The sequence below is a fragment of the Acipenser ruthenus genome, chromosome 27 (assembly GCF_902713425.1).
Source record: "Acipenser ruthenus chromosome 27, fAciRut3.2 maternal haplotype, whole genome shotgun sequence".
NCBI classification, from domain to species: Eukaryota; Metazoa; Chordata; class Actinopteri; order Acipenseriformes; family Acipenseridae; genus Acipenser; species Acipenser ruthenus.
In genome coordinates, this window is record NC_081215.1 from 712,131 (window position 1) to 725,061 (window position 12,931).

At 42.0% G+C, this 12,931-nt stretch overlaps 1 protein-coding gene across 2 annotated transcripts in view; it reads right to left on the reverse strand.

The window, feature by feature from the left end:
* Positions 1 to 10,867, reverse strand: part of LOC117963634 (intermediate filament family orphan 2-like) — a 30,151-nt gene extending 19,284 nt beyond the window's left edge. The window contains exon 1 of one of the 2 annotated variants that reach the window (XM_034904445.2): positions 9,853 to 10,867. In XM_034904445.2, coding sequence (XP_034760336.2) covers positions 9,853 to 10,394 — 542 coding nt within the window. In that variant the 5' untranslated portion in view covers positions 10,395 to 10,867. The remainder of the gene's footprint in view (positions 1 to 9,852) is intronic. The other variant, XM_034904446.2, reaches the window with a different exon arrangement.
* Between the last annotated feature and the right edge of the window lie 2,064 nt (positions 10,868 to 12,931).

Below are 12,931 nucleotides of genomic sequence, written 5' to 3' on the forward strand. Positions count from 1 at the left end.
AACAACTGCAAAGGACTTGCGCTTTCTAATGCACAGCTGGGAAAAGGGAGTGTTGGGCTGCGGTACAGAAACCATGTCTGCTCTGTACCTTTATTGTTCTAATCACTTTTGATCTCTGCAATGATGATCATATCAGTCTCTTCATTTTTCTCTCGTCTGTTTACTTCACACAGGTGCAACCAACCACTAACTACTCTTTCACCAGATTACTGTGGCTAATTGTTTAATTTCTCCTTTCCCATACTTTCTAGCACATGCCTTATCATTCAATAATTTTAAGCCTAAGGACAAGTGCAGTTGCCTTAGCAAATCGCCAAAGTCACCTCCAACAAACTGGTTTAACATTACCAACACATTTTCTTTCATACAATTGCCAACACATTTTCACTCTACACGAGGACTCTGTTTCCTTAGTCTGTTGTGAAATTTAAGTACAAGGAATTATACATAATTGAATAATCTTAATAGAGACCAGTGTAGTTAATGTAGGCCGTTGACCTGGATGTTTATCGGACTGGCAAATAAGATAACAAGGAAACACCTGATCGTAGCTCATCTGGTGCTTTCGTTAAACATGCTGCTGCCCAAGGGCTGACTGGCATACATAGTGGACAGGGAGGCGATATCAATTACATTTACCCAGCCCAAGATCCGCAGCCTCACAGCAGTGGTCTGACGCTGCAATGAACAGAGCTGTCAGTGCTGTGACTTTATCCACAGGTAACTGGCACGAAACAAGCAGGCTAAATGAAATTGGGAGGAAGAGACTGCCGTCGCAGTGCTGCGTGAAGGAGCAGTGCACAGGAACACACGCACACACAGAGCAGGAGGCTTCAGAGCCTCAATGAGCATTCTGTAGCAGGTTGTTAATGTGAGGCTGGTAAATGTATGTACGTATAAATCTATCTATCTATCTATCTATATCTATATCTATATCTATATATATATAATTTTAATTCTCATTTTAAAATGTTTGCAAGTTACTTTAACACTGAACCCCGCCTTGTACTCCACAGTCCCTCTGAAAAGGAGCTGAGCATTGTTCTATAGCATTTGAGCATCTCACAAAACAAATCAATTCCACTGCAGAATACCAAACAGAATACCAAACAGCAATGATTGTGTCCATATCCTGTGTTTCTATCAGGGCTCAGTAAAGCAAACACACAGCCCTCCTGCTGATAGTATGCACGGCCCTGTAGACTTTCCTCAGCTCATTAGCTGCTGTTCATCATCCCCGCCACACAAACCCGCGTGTTTCCTTGGGTGAGATGTAAATAACCCAAGCAGATACTCCCCATGAAAACAACCTTTCAAACAGCTGATGCACTGCTCACAGCTGACAGCGTAATTATACCAATCAGACAGAATATCGAATCGGCCCCCAGTGAAACAGTATCGGGACACAGGCAGGATTTAGAGATTCTCTACTTCAGCAACGGCTGCAACAACGTGGTCTCAGAGACTATTATTCCTCGGCTCGTTAAATAAGCATTACTTCATGGTGAAAATGACACATCTTCAAGTTATTCCTGGACAATGTTGTACTTCTGGATTTAATTCATAAGAGTCTACAACAGTGTGAGCCTTTAGTGAGTAAAGTGCAGACTCTGATGACTGAGCAGTTACAGGAACACAAGCTGGAGGTCAGGAATATACTGTGTGGGATCAGCTACACTATTTTGTCCCTTGCTGCTTCCTGTACTAAGATTGAAAGCTCAGTCTCGCTCTTAGAAGACAAGCAGGGCAGGGTGCCAGTCAGGCTTTCCAGATGAAGCAGGCCTTGACCCAGAGAGATGGGTCAAAATCATATTTATAAAACCCCTCCCTCGTCTTGTCTTTAAATGAGGTCTGGACGGGTGCCAGGACAGTGTCAGCACACATAACCAAATCAGACGGATCTGTGCTTCAGGAGAGCTGGGTTAGACAAGCGTGAGAGAGAGAGAGAGAGAGGGGATGCAGGGGCAGTCTGTGTCCCAGTTTTATTCAGACGGAAAAAAACAAGAGCCCAATCAAATTAAAACAATGTTTTGCGTTTGTGCCAGGATGCAATGCGGGATTGAAATGCTCAAAGCAAGGCTCAGCTGCAGCCCCCAAAGAATTTCACTCCTTCTTTTCCATCTAGACAAACCGTGATGAGGCTGCAGTGTTCTCATTCACGCTGGAGATTAATATACCAGCTTAAACTTTTACCCTTTGGGTTTGACAATTTCCCATGCTTCCTGCATCCCCTACATGACACAGCACTACACTGAAACAGCTACACCAAAGGCAGAACATCACTCGTCTTTACAAACATTGACGTGGAAGGCGAATTAAATTAAATTGGTGTACTGGACAGACAGCTTGGTTAAAAAACAGTTAGTTGATAATGGATTAAAAAGTCTAGCAATAACAGGACTTCTGCTACCTTTATAAAAGTTTACCGCACTGCATTTCTGAAGTTTTAAAATGCTTTTCTCCATGGTTATACTATGCATTTACCATGTACCCCTGGTTTACCATATTTATTAATATGTTTTACAGGGCTTAACTATGCTTTAATTGTGCTTCATTAGACTGCTATGCTTTTAATATGGACATCTTTTATAAAGGCAAGCATGTTCAGAACTGGGATTTGGAGTGCAATGCTGGTTAAAAGCTTGTTATTGCTGGACACCAACAGCACGCTGGCAATTGCAAGAATTTCTTACTGGGCAGGAATTTCTTACAGTGCTCCTGGGAAAGAAGCAGACTGTGTCCTTTTCAGGTCCTGCCAAAGTAAACGGATCAGCACGTCTGTGGACTCCACCTGGTAAACAGATCTGCTCTTAGGTAACCAGCTTTCCCTTTCAACTAGTTTCAGCAGTAATAAAGACAGCTCATCTATCAAGCAGACCGCAAGCATTGAACTCACTGCTGTCTTTACCAGATACACTAGCGCAATCACACATGTTGTTGTATTACCATTAATTTACATGTGTCCATTCCCCCACACTGCGTTTGTGCACGAAGCCTTGTGGGACTTCAAGGGTATTTATAGTGGAAAGATTAGCAACAGGAAAGGAAGAATGAAGCAGCACACAGCCTGTGGGCTATCATTAGAGGTCGTCTTCAGCATTCCCAAAGAGGCTTGAGAAACGCACAGTATTTCTTCCACATTTACACTCCAAGTGCATTCTCCATAACCAAAAGTTAACCTCTGACCAAAGGGCACATGGATACTATCACTGCTTATGCGCAGGTCACTATGGTTACCAAGCTAAAGGAATGCATCTAACAATACAGTCACGTTTAAGCAAGACTTGTTAAGACAGGGAGTGAAGTTCAGTGGTTTGAGCAATGGGCCAGGATGCAGTAGGATGTGGGTTTAGAGTAAACCACCTGGTACCAGTAAAACCAGCACCCTTGTGTATTTACCAGACAACCCTATTTGTTTGCTCAGACAGATATTTTGACATGCTGCCGATTGATACCAACATGCATTAATTAACAATCCAGACGTTACTATTGATAAACTCTGCTGCTGCACAACAGAAAGTTCAACCATGATGCTTTAACGTAAAAGAGTTTTCACAGCACTTCTCAACTGCTCCAGTGCACAAGAGCCAACAGCATTCCTGGACACGAGGAGAAGTCCCTGAGATTGATGCCGTGAGTCACTCTAATCTATCTGGAAGTAACTTTCCTCCTCCCCCTGAACCACCAAGTCAGAACAATGGGCCCCGTTGGCGGCGCCACTCCCCGGCCTGGATCTAAGCCGTCAGCATTTGCAGCTCCTTCCCTCATTAATCCCTGCAATCAAAGGGCATGTTGTCCTGCGCCACACTAAAGTGATACGAGGCAAAACGAAGGACTTATTAAGCTCTTGCACTGACGAACCTGCTTTATTTCAAATTTTATTTTATTTTTAAAAAGAACAGCGGTAAATGGTCCCATTCTTATGCAGATGAATGCGTTGCTGCGTTCACAGAGATTCCTTTGTGCGCGGTTCAGTTCATGCAGACAGCAGCACAGCTATGAGCTGCCGTACAGTATGACTGTTAATAAATCAAGGAAGCGCTACGGCACGCACGGCGCTTGAAGCCACGATTGCCATTATCAGCACGTATGCCCAAGGAATCTAAGGAAAAGTCTCTAAATTATAATGAACTATTTATAATATCTTCCTTAAGAGCCCAAAAACTGTCCAGCTGCAGGTTCCTGCAGTAGAACTCTGGTTGATCTTTAATATATCCTTAGAGGGCATCGAAATAGATCCGGGCATTCTAAGTTCTAAAGAACTCTTGAATGGAATCCTCTATCCATATATGCTAGTTAAGCACTGACCCCATATGAACTTCACCCCAGCCAAACCTACCGTATTGCTTTGTTCACTGCACTGCCCTGATTCAATTAGAAACTGCTAAATGAAATCAGTCCCTTCCAAAACCTAGTTATGTGTAAGCACTTAGCCAAGATGAGACTAGGGAAATATGTGGACTATGGACCTTATTTTTTCAATCTTTTTTGGCAATTTAATGTTATTTTAAAAAGCAGCATTTGTTGACAAATATACAAGTCCCTTTTCAAACATAAATCATAATAAAAAGTGTAATATTTGTTATTAAAAGGTTAACCCTTAGGGTGCGGTTTCTTTCATTATCATGCCTTTATTATACAAATATCCACCCATCCTTTTGGGACTGGAAAAATCTTTACAATGTCCGATAACACAATCTTTGACACAAGCGCAGTATTACTTCATGTTGTGTCAGGGGCGGATTCTGCTCAGGGCATTTAACACAGAGTAACCCCTTACACTGCAGAAATACCCTGCCCGCTGTAGAAACCTTTTTTCAATAACACTTTCATGTTGTTGCGCACATCAAGCGATTAACAAAATGCCTTTTGATCAGTTGTGCGGCGGAGCATCAGGTCGCATCCTGGTCTTCACGCTGAGACTCCGAGTGCATCCTGTCCTGCCTCCTTTATAAACTGCGTCTGATTAGAAAATGGAACTGGTACAGCCAGCAGTCCTTCTCTCATCTTCAAATCGACAGCGGCTGAAACGTTCTTTTTGCAATTCTGTTTCATGCACTGTGTAGCAATCCTTTTAAGACTTGTATACATTAACAGATGAAAGGGCCACCACACCGTCCCGGAAAACATAGCACCCAAGGCCGGCTTAAAATATTAGAGCGCATTTTATTTATTTTTTTTACAACATTCACACATCAGTAATATCACAAACCTGGACAGAATTCTTCAGCAGAGATGTACAACAATATTGGTGGAAATCACCAATACTTATTTTTTCTCCTTTCAGTTTTTTCTCCTTTTCAGTTTTTTATAATGCAGCTGCATTATAAAATATCCCTTAAATCAATATTTGACATTTATATACTGCAGAAACGTGCCCCCGTAGCCGGAAAACAGTTTCATGTTCTCCTTTACTTTTATAATACAATATTATTCATATTCTTTCCCTTCCTCCCCAAAGACAACCTTCCCAAAATGAACAATTGCCTAATGTTTGGTATGAAGAGTTCCCAGCCCCTACACAAATAACATACCATTATCATAGGGGCCAAATTCTGTCATTTCCCTAAAAAAATAATAAAAGGTTCCCAACACAGGAGGGGTTGCTTTAGTCCCTCTCCAGTGAACCGTCACAAGCAAGACAGTCTCTCACAGGAAAAGCATGACCTCACTCAACCCGACCCCCTCCCTCCCTCTCGCTCACCCAGCCACAGAGCACAAAGCACAGGAAGCACGGAGTCACTTCCTCCTTGAGCACGCTGAACAGACAAAACAGGAGCGCAGATCTGAGGCTTTACCCTGATTATTACTGCTCCTGCTGCATTAATCACATTCCAGATCAGATATGAAGGATCAGATCACAGGCGAGACACCAGGAACACATGGGTTGCTAAGCCTCGGGGTGGGGGAGGGTGGAGGGGTACTTTTATGACACACATTGCTAGAGTCTCAGGTTACCATCTACCTAAATACTTTGAGATCTGGGTCAGATATGTGTGTATCTATGTATTCTCAGACACATACACACATGTTTGAGAACCCCAATGAAACAATAAAACTATTATTGCTTCTCTCATGCTTCGTAACAGCACTGTGCTACTGTATCCCTTCAACAAAATATTTCATATTGCACACTAGATAAAAAGAAGAGCTTGAATAAATAGGGATCTTTGTACTTTACAGATAGACAAACATAGGGAAGCTGCTTCCAGCAATTACTGTCCCTATTTGTGTCTCACTCCACTGCATTTTGAGACATTATAGCTTTTTTTTTGTGTGTGTGTGTGTGCTTAGTTAGACACAACCATGCACCCTTAGATTAGGCCACCAACAACTACAGCACACATGGCTGAGATTGCTATGAAAGTGAAGACTATGCCCTGTCTAGATACAGAATGTTTCCTATCCTATTCTGTATGTGCTGGGGTGCTCAGCCAAACCCCCTCTTTCAACACTCTGTGCTGTCCAATGAGCACCATCGGCTGCTAAAGCTGTGTCCTGGACAGCTGCAAGTTGGTCTTTCCAGCACATGTTTGTGGTTACATTTGGCGCGATGGCTAAAGACTCCCATTGCACAGAGGTTTGAGCCAGTCCTAGTTTTTTTTAAGAGAGCCTCTTGAGGCTCGTCCGAGCTTGTCAGCTCTGTGCTTTGTCTAAGAACTGGAACCAATGCGTGCGCAATGTTCAAACCGCTACTTTCATTCACATACTTCTGCTTCCCCCGATTGTGAAACTGTCCTCACAAGACTGCAGGGCTTTAATGAGCTTTTATGATGACTAACAGCACAGCAACAGCAAGCAAGAGAAAGAAAATAACTAGCAAGTATCCCGGGCTGATTGAGGATTAATAACATGAATTAGCTGAAAAAAAAAAAAAAAACATGCAGGAAATGGCACAGCTGCAAGACTATTCCTGGAAGTGATTTTATTTTTTATTATTTAAGTCTTATGTTTCTGAAGATTACAGGCACATTACCCAGCAGGCTCACCGCAGCTTATCATGTCTGTCTGGTTTGTGATAAAACTCCACATAGGCCAGCTGTTCTCGTGTAATTATATTTTCAGGACAATCGGGTTATTGAGGTCAAAACGTTGCTGTAAACAAGAGGACGGGACGAGAAGCACAAACCCCATTCCATTGCGGATCTGACCAGTCCAGATTTTACCTCAAGCTGCATATACGAGACCTCTACTAATGTGCGCTTGAGTCGAAGGCTTGGGTGTACCCAATTATGCTCATAAACCCCCACATGGCTCAAACTGCCCCGTGAAGGGAGTTTAATTTCCCTATGCTGTTTGAGATTCCAGTCATTCCAACAGGGGTTACTCAATCTCTTACGTCAATAACTCCTGTTATTTAACACAATATATTTCATTCATTCATTTCATGTAAGGAACGTGCAGTTACTCGAGCAGAACAGCAGGTTTACTCAAACCAGGTATTTGCTAGTTGCAGACAGCTGTCTCCAGCGGTGGTTCACACACATCTGAAAATTAACTGCTGGAACAAAACGGATGACAGAAAAAAAACCATAGCTGCAAAGCATAAAATAGGACCTGCTTGTCTGATGTGCTGTCCGGTTCCCCGGGGCTAGGCACACATGAAGACTCTGAAAAGAGTATGCAGCCTGTTATTTGTACACATGCTTTACTTCTGCATGCTGGCCCATTAAAACATCTGCTTGGTCTGAACGATGAACAACAAGCCTGTCCTGTCCTGTCCTGTCCACCCCAGCTGATTTTCAGGAGCTCAAGCAGAAGGGGCAGGTGTTACAAAATGTTTTTTTTTTTTATTTTCTTTAGCTCCTGTATCTATGACAATCGCCAAACACAGAGTATTATTTACTGCCCATCGCCTCATATAGCAACTATTAGCACTGCCTTAACAGTGCAGTGAAACTCTAACAAAGGGACTATCTTTTTTTAAATCTCCCCCTGGCATGTGCCTCAGCCACTCCGCTGGTCAAGCAAAACTTGCATCAACGGCGGACGGCTATTCTGAGATCATATTAAACACGACAGCTGAAGTCGTCTTTTAAAAAAAAAAAATAATAATAACTTAACAGGGAACAGCTTTGAGTAATCCAAGACTTAACCCCATATTTATAACTTTATGGGTCCTATCGTTAAGCTTGTGCAGTCAGGTCTTCAGAGGTAAAAGGCATACCTGCAAAACACTCCAGTTATAAATGATAATACTAATACTAATGGTATCTTCAGTAGGGTAAATCACATACATGCACGTATGAGCTGTAATGTGGTAAATTAAAAACCACGGTTTGAAACTGCATGCCATGAGGTGGAAAGCTGTGGATTAATTGCCTTATCCCATGTAGCTGCACAATTACCTTTACTGGTACCTGCCGCCATGTCAAATAATAAAACAAAGAACTAAACAATATCAACAATCTATTCAAACGAAAGGAGACACCCTTCTCAAGAATGATGCGACTGATCCGGGTGTAACCGATGAATCACGATACTTTCCTTGCAGGACATATCATATCGTAAAAGAGGTCTGTATCGTGATACCAGACCAAGAGCACAACATGGCTCATTGCAGTTCACACAGTGGATCTCCATTAAAGAACACATGTGTTTTGTAGCTGGTATGAATACATCCTCTACCTAACTCATTTAAGTTGAGTCTTTGACATCATCAACACAACACGTGAACTCACTGCAATTGCTAGGCGCACAAACCTGTACATGTTTTGGACAGTATTTAGTGTAATTAAAAGGCATAATTTTAAAAACACACAATTACTGGGAATTTAAGTAAACAGTTTATAAAAGTAATTCATGAGAAACGTTCACCTACAATGTTCCCAAATCAGCCACCCACACCATACTTCAGGGATGGGAATAAAACTCCTAGTGCATAGCAGTGTCACCCATTTCAGGTTTTACTAGGAGCTTGATCAGCCCCAGTGTAAAGGTAACAAGCTCAGGTGTATCTTATTAAAGATCAGGAATGGATCAAACCACTACACAATCTCCATCACTGAAGTTACTTCATAGTGACACAGCTTTGTTTATTTCACACCTAACGCTGTGTGCAACTTGAGCACAACACAGACAAACCTATTTAAGAGAAGGGATGGGATCAAATATTAAAAGGTGATTTGCTTAGAATTTAACCTGGGAACCGTGAATGGCAAAACACCTGGTTGTGAATCTATTAAGTTCTTGGCAATGTAATAATAAGGTGTGTATTAATATCACTTTTTAAATTTCCAAGCAGGATGGTTCCACAAAAAAGGAAACAGAATTTGATTACATCTCCATTGATAAGACCGAAGGGATGGATCTTAAAATCAATCTGCGGTATCCAATAATAAATACACTTTGCAGCCACCCTAAAAGAATGGAAATAAGGTGAGCTTTTTGATAGCGAAGAAAATACAATTACACACACAATGTATCTCTTAATCAAAGAAACTACAAAATGATATCGCAAAAGTCTACCGGAAGCCATACAGTGTTTCATGTTAGATTTCGAAATGTCACATTTTTTCAATTGTCAGTTTTTCGTTAAGTACATGGAAAAACTACAAAGCGGTATATATAATTGAATATGTTAACGTGTATTCAGCAGCTTTCATTTGACTTTATGAAGCAAATCTGTTATTTCTATAACTTGGTGATGCAAAACTTTTGGCCAAAGCTGTACATCCGGTTTAGCTAAATCACTGCAGATGGATTGGATCGTTTCATTGAAATCTGCAAAACTGCAATTGGGTATAAATTACAAAGACGCAATATACCTTAACGCATCAATATAATGTTTGAGTTTAGATCACTATTATTATCAAGGAAGGAGAGCGAGAGAGCGAGAGAGACCCCACCTACCTTCGTTTGTACTCGTCCCTCTCTCGTTTGACTTTGGCCAGCACGTTGTAAAGCGCCCGAAGTTCTGGTGTGATGGTATCGATTTGTACCCCTACCCCGTCCGGATGCGTCCAGGTCACCCCGGGACCCTGCAACGTCTCGAACCGCTCCCCTTGTCTTCGAACGTGGGTGAAGCTCCAAATGTTTCCGGGCAGCCGAGAGTGGTGGTAGAGCCCAGGGGCCGGTGGATTCGAAGAGGAAAAGTCGGTCTGGACCGCTTGGTTCCGGGTGTAAACGGGTCGGCAGCGAGGCTTCTGGAGGAGAGCTTCCTGCAGCTGTGCCTCAAGCAGCTTGTTCCTTCGCTCTAGTTCATGTACTTTGGCTAGAAAGCAGCGGAATCGCACGTTTAATGTCTTCAGAACATGGATGTTGGAGCCCAGATCGTTTCGCAGCGCACTGGTGACCGCCGGGCGCGCACCCCTGGCCGCAGACCCGGCTACGGGGACCGCGGAGAACCCAGATGCTTGAGACCCCTCGGCGAAATGCAACGAGTTCATCATCATGAATCTGTATTAAAAAAATAAAATAAAACACAAAAAAATAATCGCTATATTTAAAGGCCCGTCTTCCTTTCTTTCTATATATAAAATGAGACCACCAGAGTTTCCTATGCTCGAAACCCTTGGAGTGAGATTGACAATTCGGCTCGTTGTGGTGCAGCCATTGCTGTCAGCCTAGCTTTTGTATTTGTTATTTAAAAAAAAAAAAATTAAAAAAAAGAGAAAGCGTTTTTTTTATCAGAAGTACAAAACTCTAATACAAAATAAAACCGTTCATTTATTTTCCCGTCCCGGGGACTCAGGATGTGTATGCGGCGGTAAGTGGCGCATCCATTGCTGTAATTTTTGCAGTTAAACGCATGCAAGCCTATACATACACACGCGCAGACTGCTGATACTGTAATGCTTCGAATAGAGCTCCGTCCTGCACACTAGGACAAGTCTCCGCTATTCTGAGTTCAGTGACTCCAATGCACCACTCCTATATCTGCGCTCTGCCCCCTGCAGGCGCTAGGAGCCAACTACAGCTGCCATTCTCCCCCAGGGCTGAAGCCGAGTTGGTGGGGAAGTATTATTAACGACAAGTCAGTAAACTTGCTAATGTTGCTTTGATACGGGTGCTGCCTGCCGAATTATAATAACACAAAACATTCCAAAGCATGACGTGAATTGGTGGCAGGTGATGCTGTCTAGGCGTTACTGGTAATTACTGTATCATAAGAACATAAGAAAGTTTACAAACGAGAGGAGGCCATTCAGCCCATCTTGCTCGTTTGGTTGTTAGTAGCTTATTGATCCCAGAATCTCATCAAGCAGCTTCTTGAAGGATCCCAGGGTGTCAGCTTCAACAACATTACTGGGGAGTTGGTTCCAGACCCTCACAATTCTCTGTGTAAAAAAGTACCTCCTATTTTCTGTTTTGAATGCCCCTTTATCTAATCTCCATTTGTGACCCCCTGGCCCTTGTTTCTTGTTTCAGGGGTCGACATTGTCTATACCTTTTAGGATTTTGAATGCTTGAATCAGATCGCCGCGAGGTCTTCTAAAACTTCACTAACACCTTACTACTAAATCCTGTTTTATTTAATTTAATTTATTTATTTTTGTTAATTTTGTGCATACTAAAATAAAACCAACCCTGACTTGAAATCCTTATTCTGTGCACATTTGAAATAATCTAATTGTTACTTTGTATTACTAGGTACTAGAGCGTGTGTGTGACCTGTGTCTGGCTGTGATCACGATAGTGGTGTTATTTGGTGGTACGCGTTAAAACCATGTACTGTGTTTGCCCAGGCTCCGCACATGATTTTAGCTCAGAAGACAAGGAAACGCCCATCTGAACGGGTACGATGAACTGCGTTTGGCCCTTAAAATTATTTTTAATATATATATTTCACTGGGGATAACAACAAAAATACAAGAGACATACGTGCAACTTCACGTTTACTTGTTGATTAGAACCGAAGATAGTTACCACTGGCATCATTTGACATGTCTTTGAGCTGAAAGGTTATTTTTTTAATTTGATTTATCGTCTGCTCCAGGCTATGCCTCGCCCAACAAACTCACCTTCTTAATTGTTTTTCGTTTTTGTTTAAATGTTTTAACATGTAACCTAGAATCGCGTTGCGTGCACACTAGCTTTCATAGTTGAGGCGTGATAACAGGTTTTAATTTAATGTCCCTAAATGGGTTTATTATTCGTTTTGTGTGGGAGACTTTGAAGTACAGGGCTTGTAACTTGCTGAAGGCCCTTTCCCCCCCCCCTCTCTGCATTTTTCAGACATCCAATGCGCAACACAAAGCGGCAACGATCTATTGTATTTGATATTCCAGCAGATATTCACATTAAGAATTCCTAACTACATAATTATTATTTATTTCTTAGCAGACACCCTTATCCAGGGCGACTTACAATTGTTACAAGATATAACATTTTTTTTTTACATACAATTACCCATTTATACAGTTGGGTTTTTACTGGAGCAATCTAGGTAAAGTACCTTGCTCAAGGGTACAGCAGCAGTGTCCCCCACTGGGGATTGAACCCACGACCCTCCGGTCAAGAGTCCAGAGCCCTAACCACTACTCCACACTGCTGCTTTGAAATTAGAAAAACAAGTTGTTTATGAGTATCGAGGATAATTCCATAAAACATTCTATGCTATTGATACAAGCACAGTATTCTAGCACAGTATTCTACCAGTGTCGTTTTCCAATGAGTTATTTCGGTACTGTGTGTTTCCTTTGCAGAATGTAACACAGGAGGCCCATAGTCTCCAAAAGCTGTTTTCAGGAATATTGTCAAGAAATCGCTTTTCACCTGTTTTAGAAAGGGTTGGATACTCAAAAGTGCTCTTAAAAAAAAAAACACTCCTTCGAACAGCTCTTAAATATCTGCGATAAGTCTATTCACGGGAGAGATTTATTTACACAATTTAAGACATTTCGTTTACAAGAATTCAATTAGCCGTGGCAGGGTGGATTCTCAGCCTTACAAACATACAACAAAACGGGATCATTTCAGCTCAAGTGAA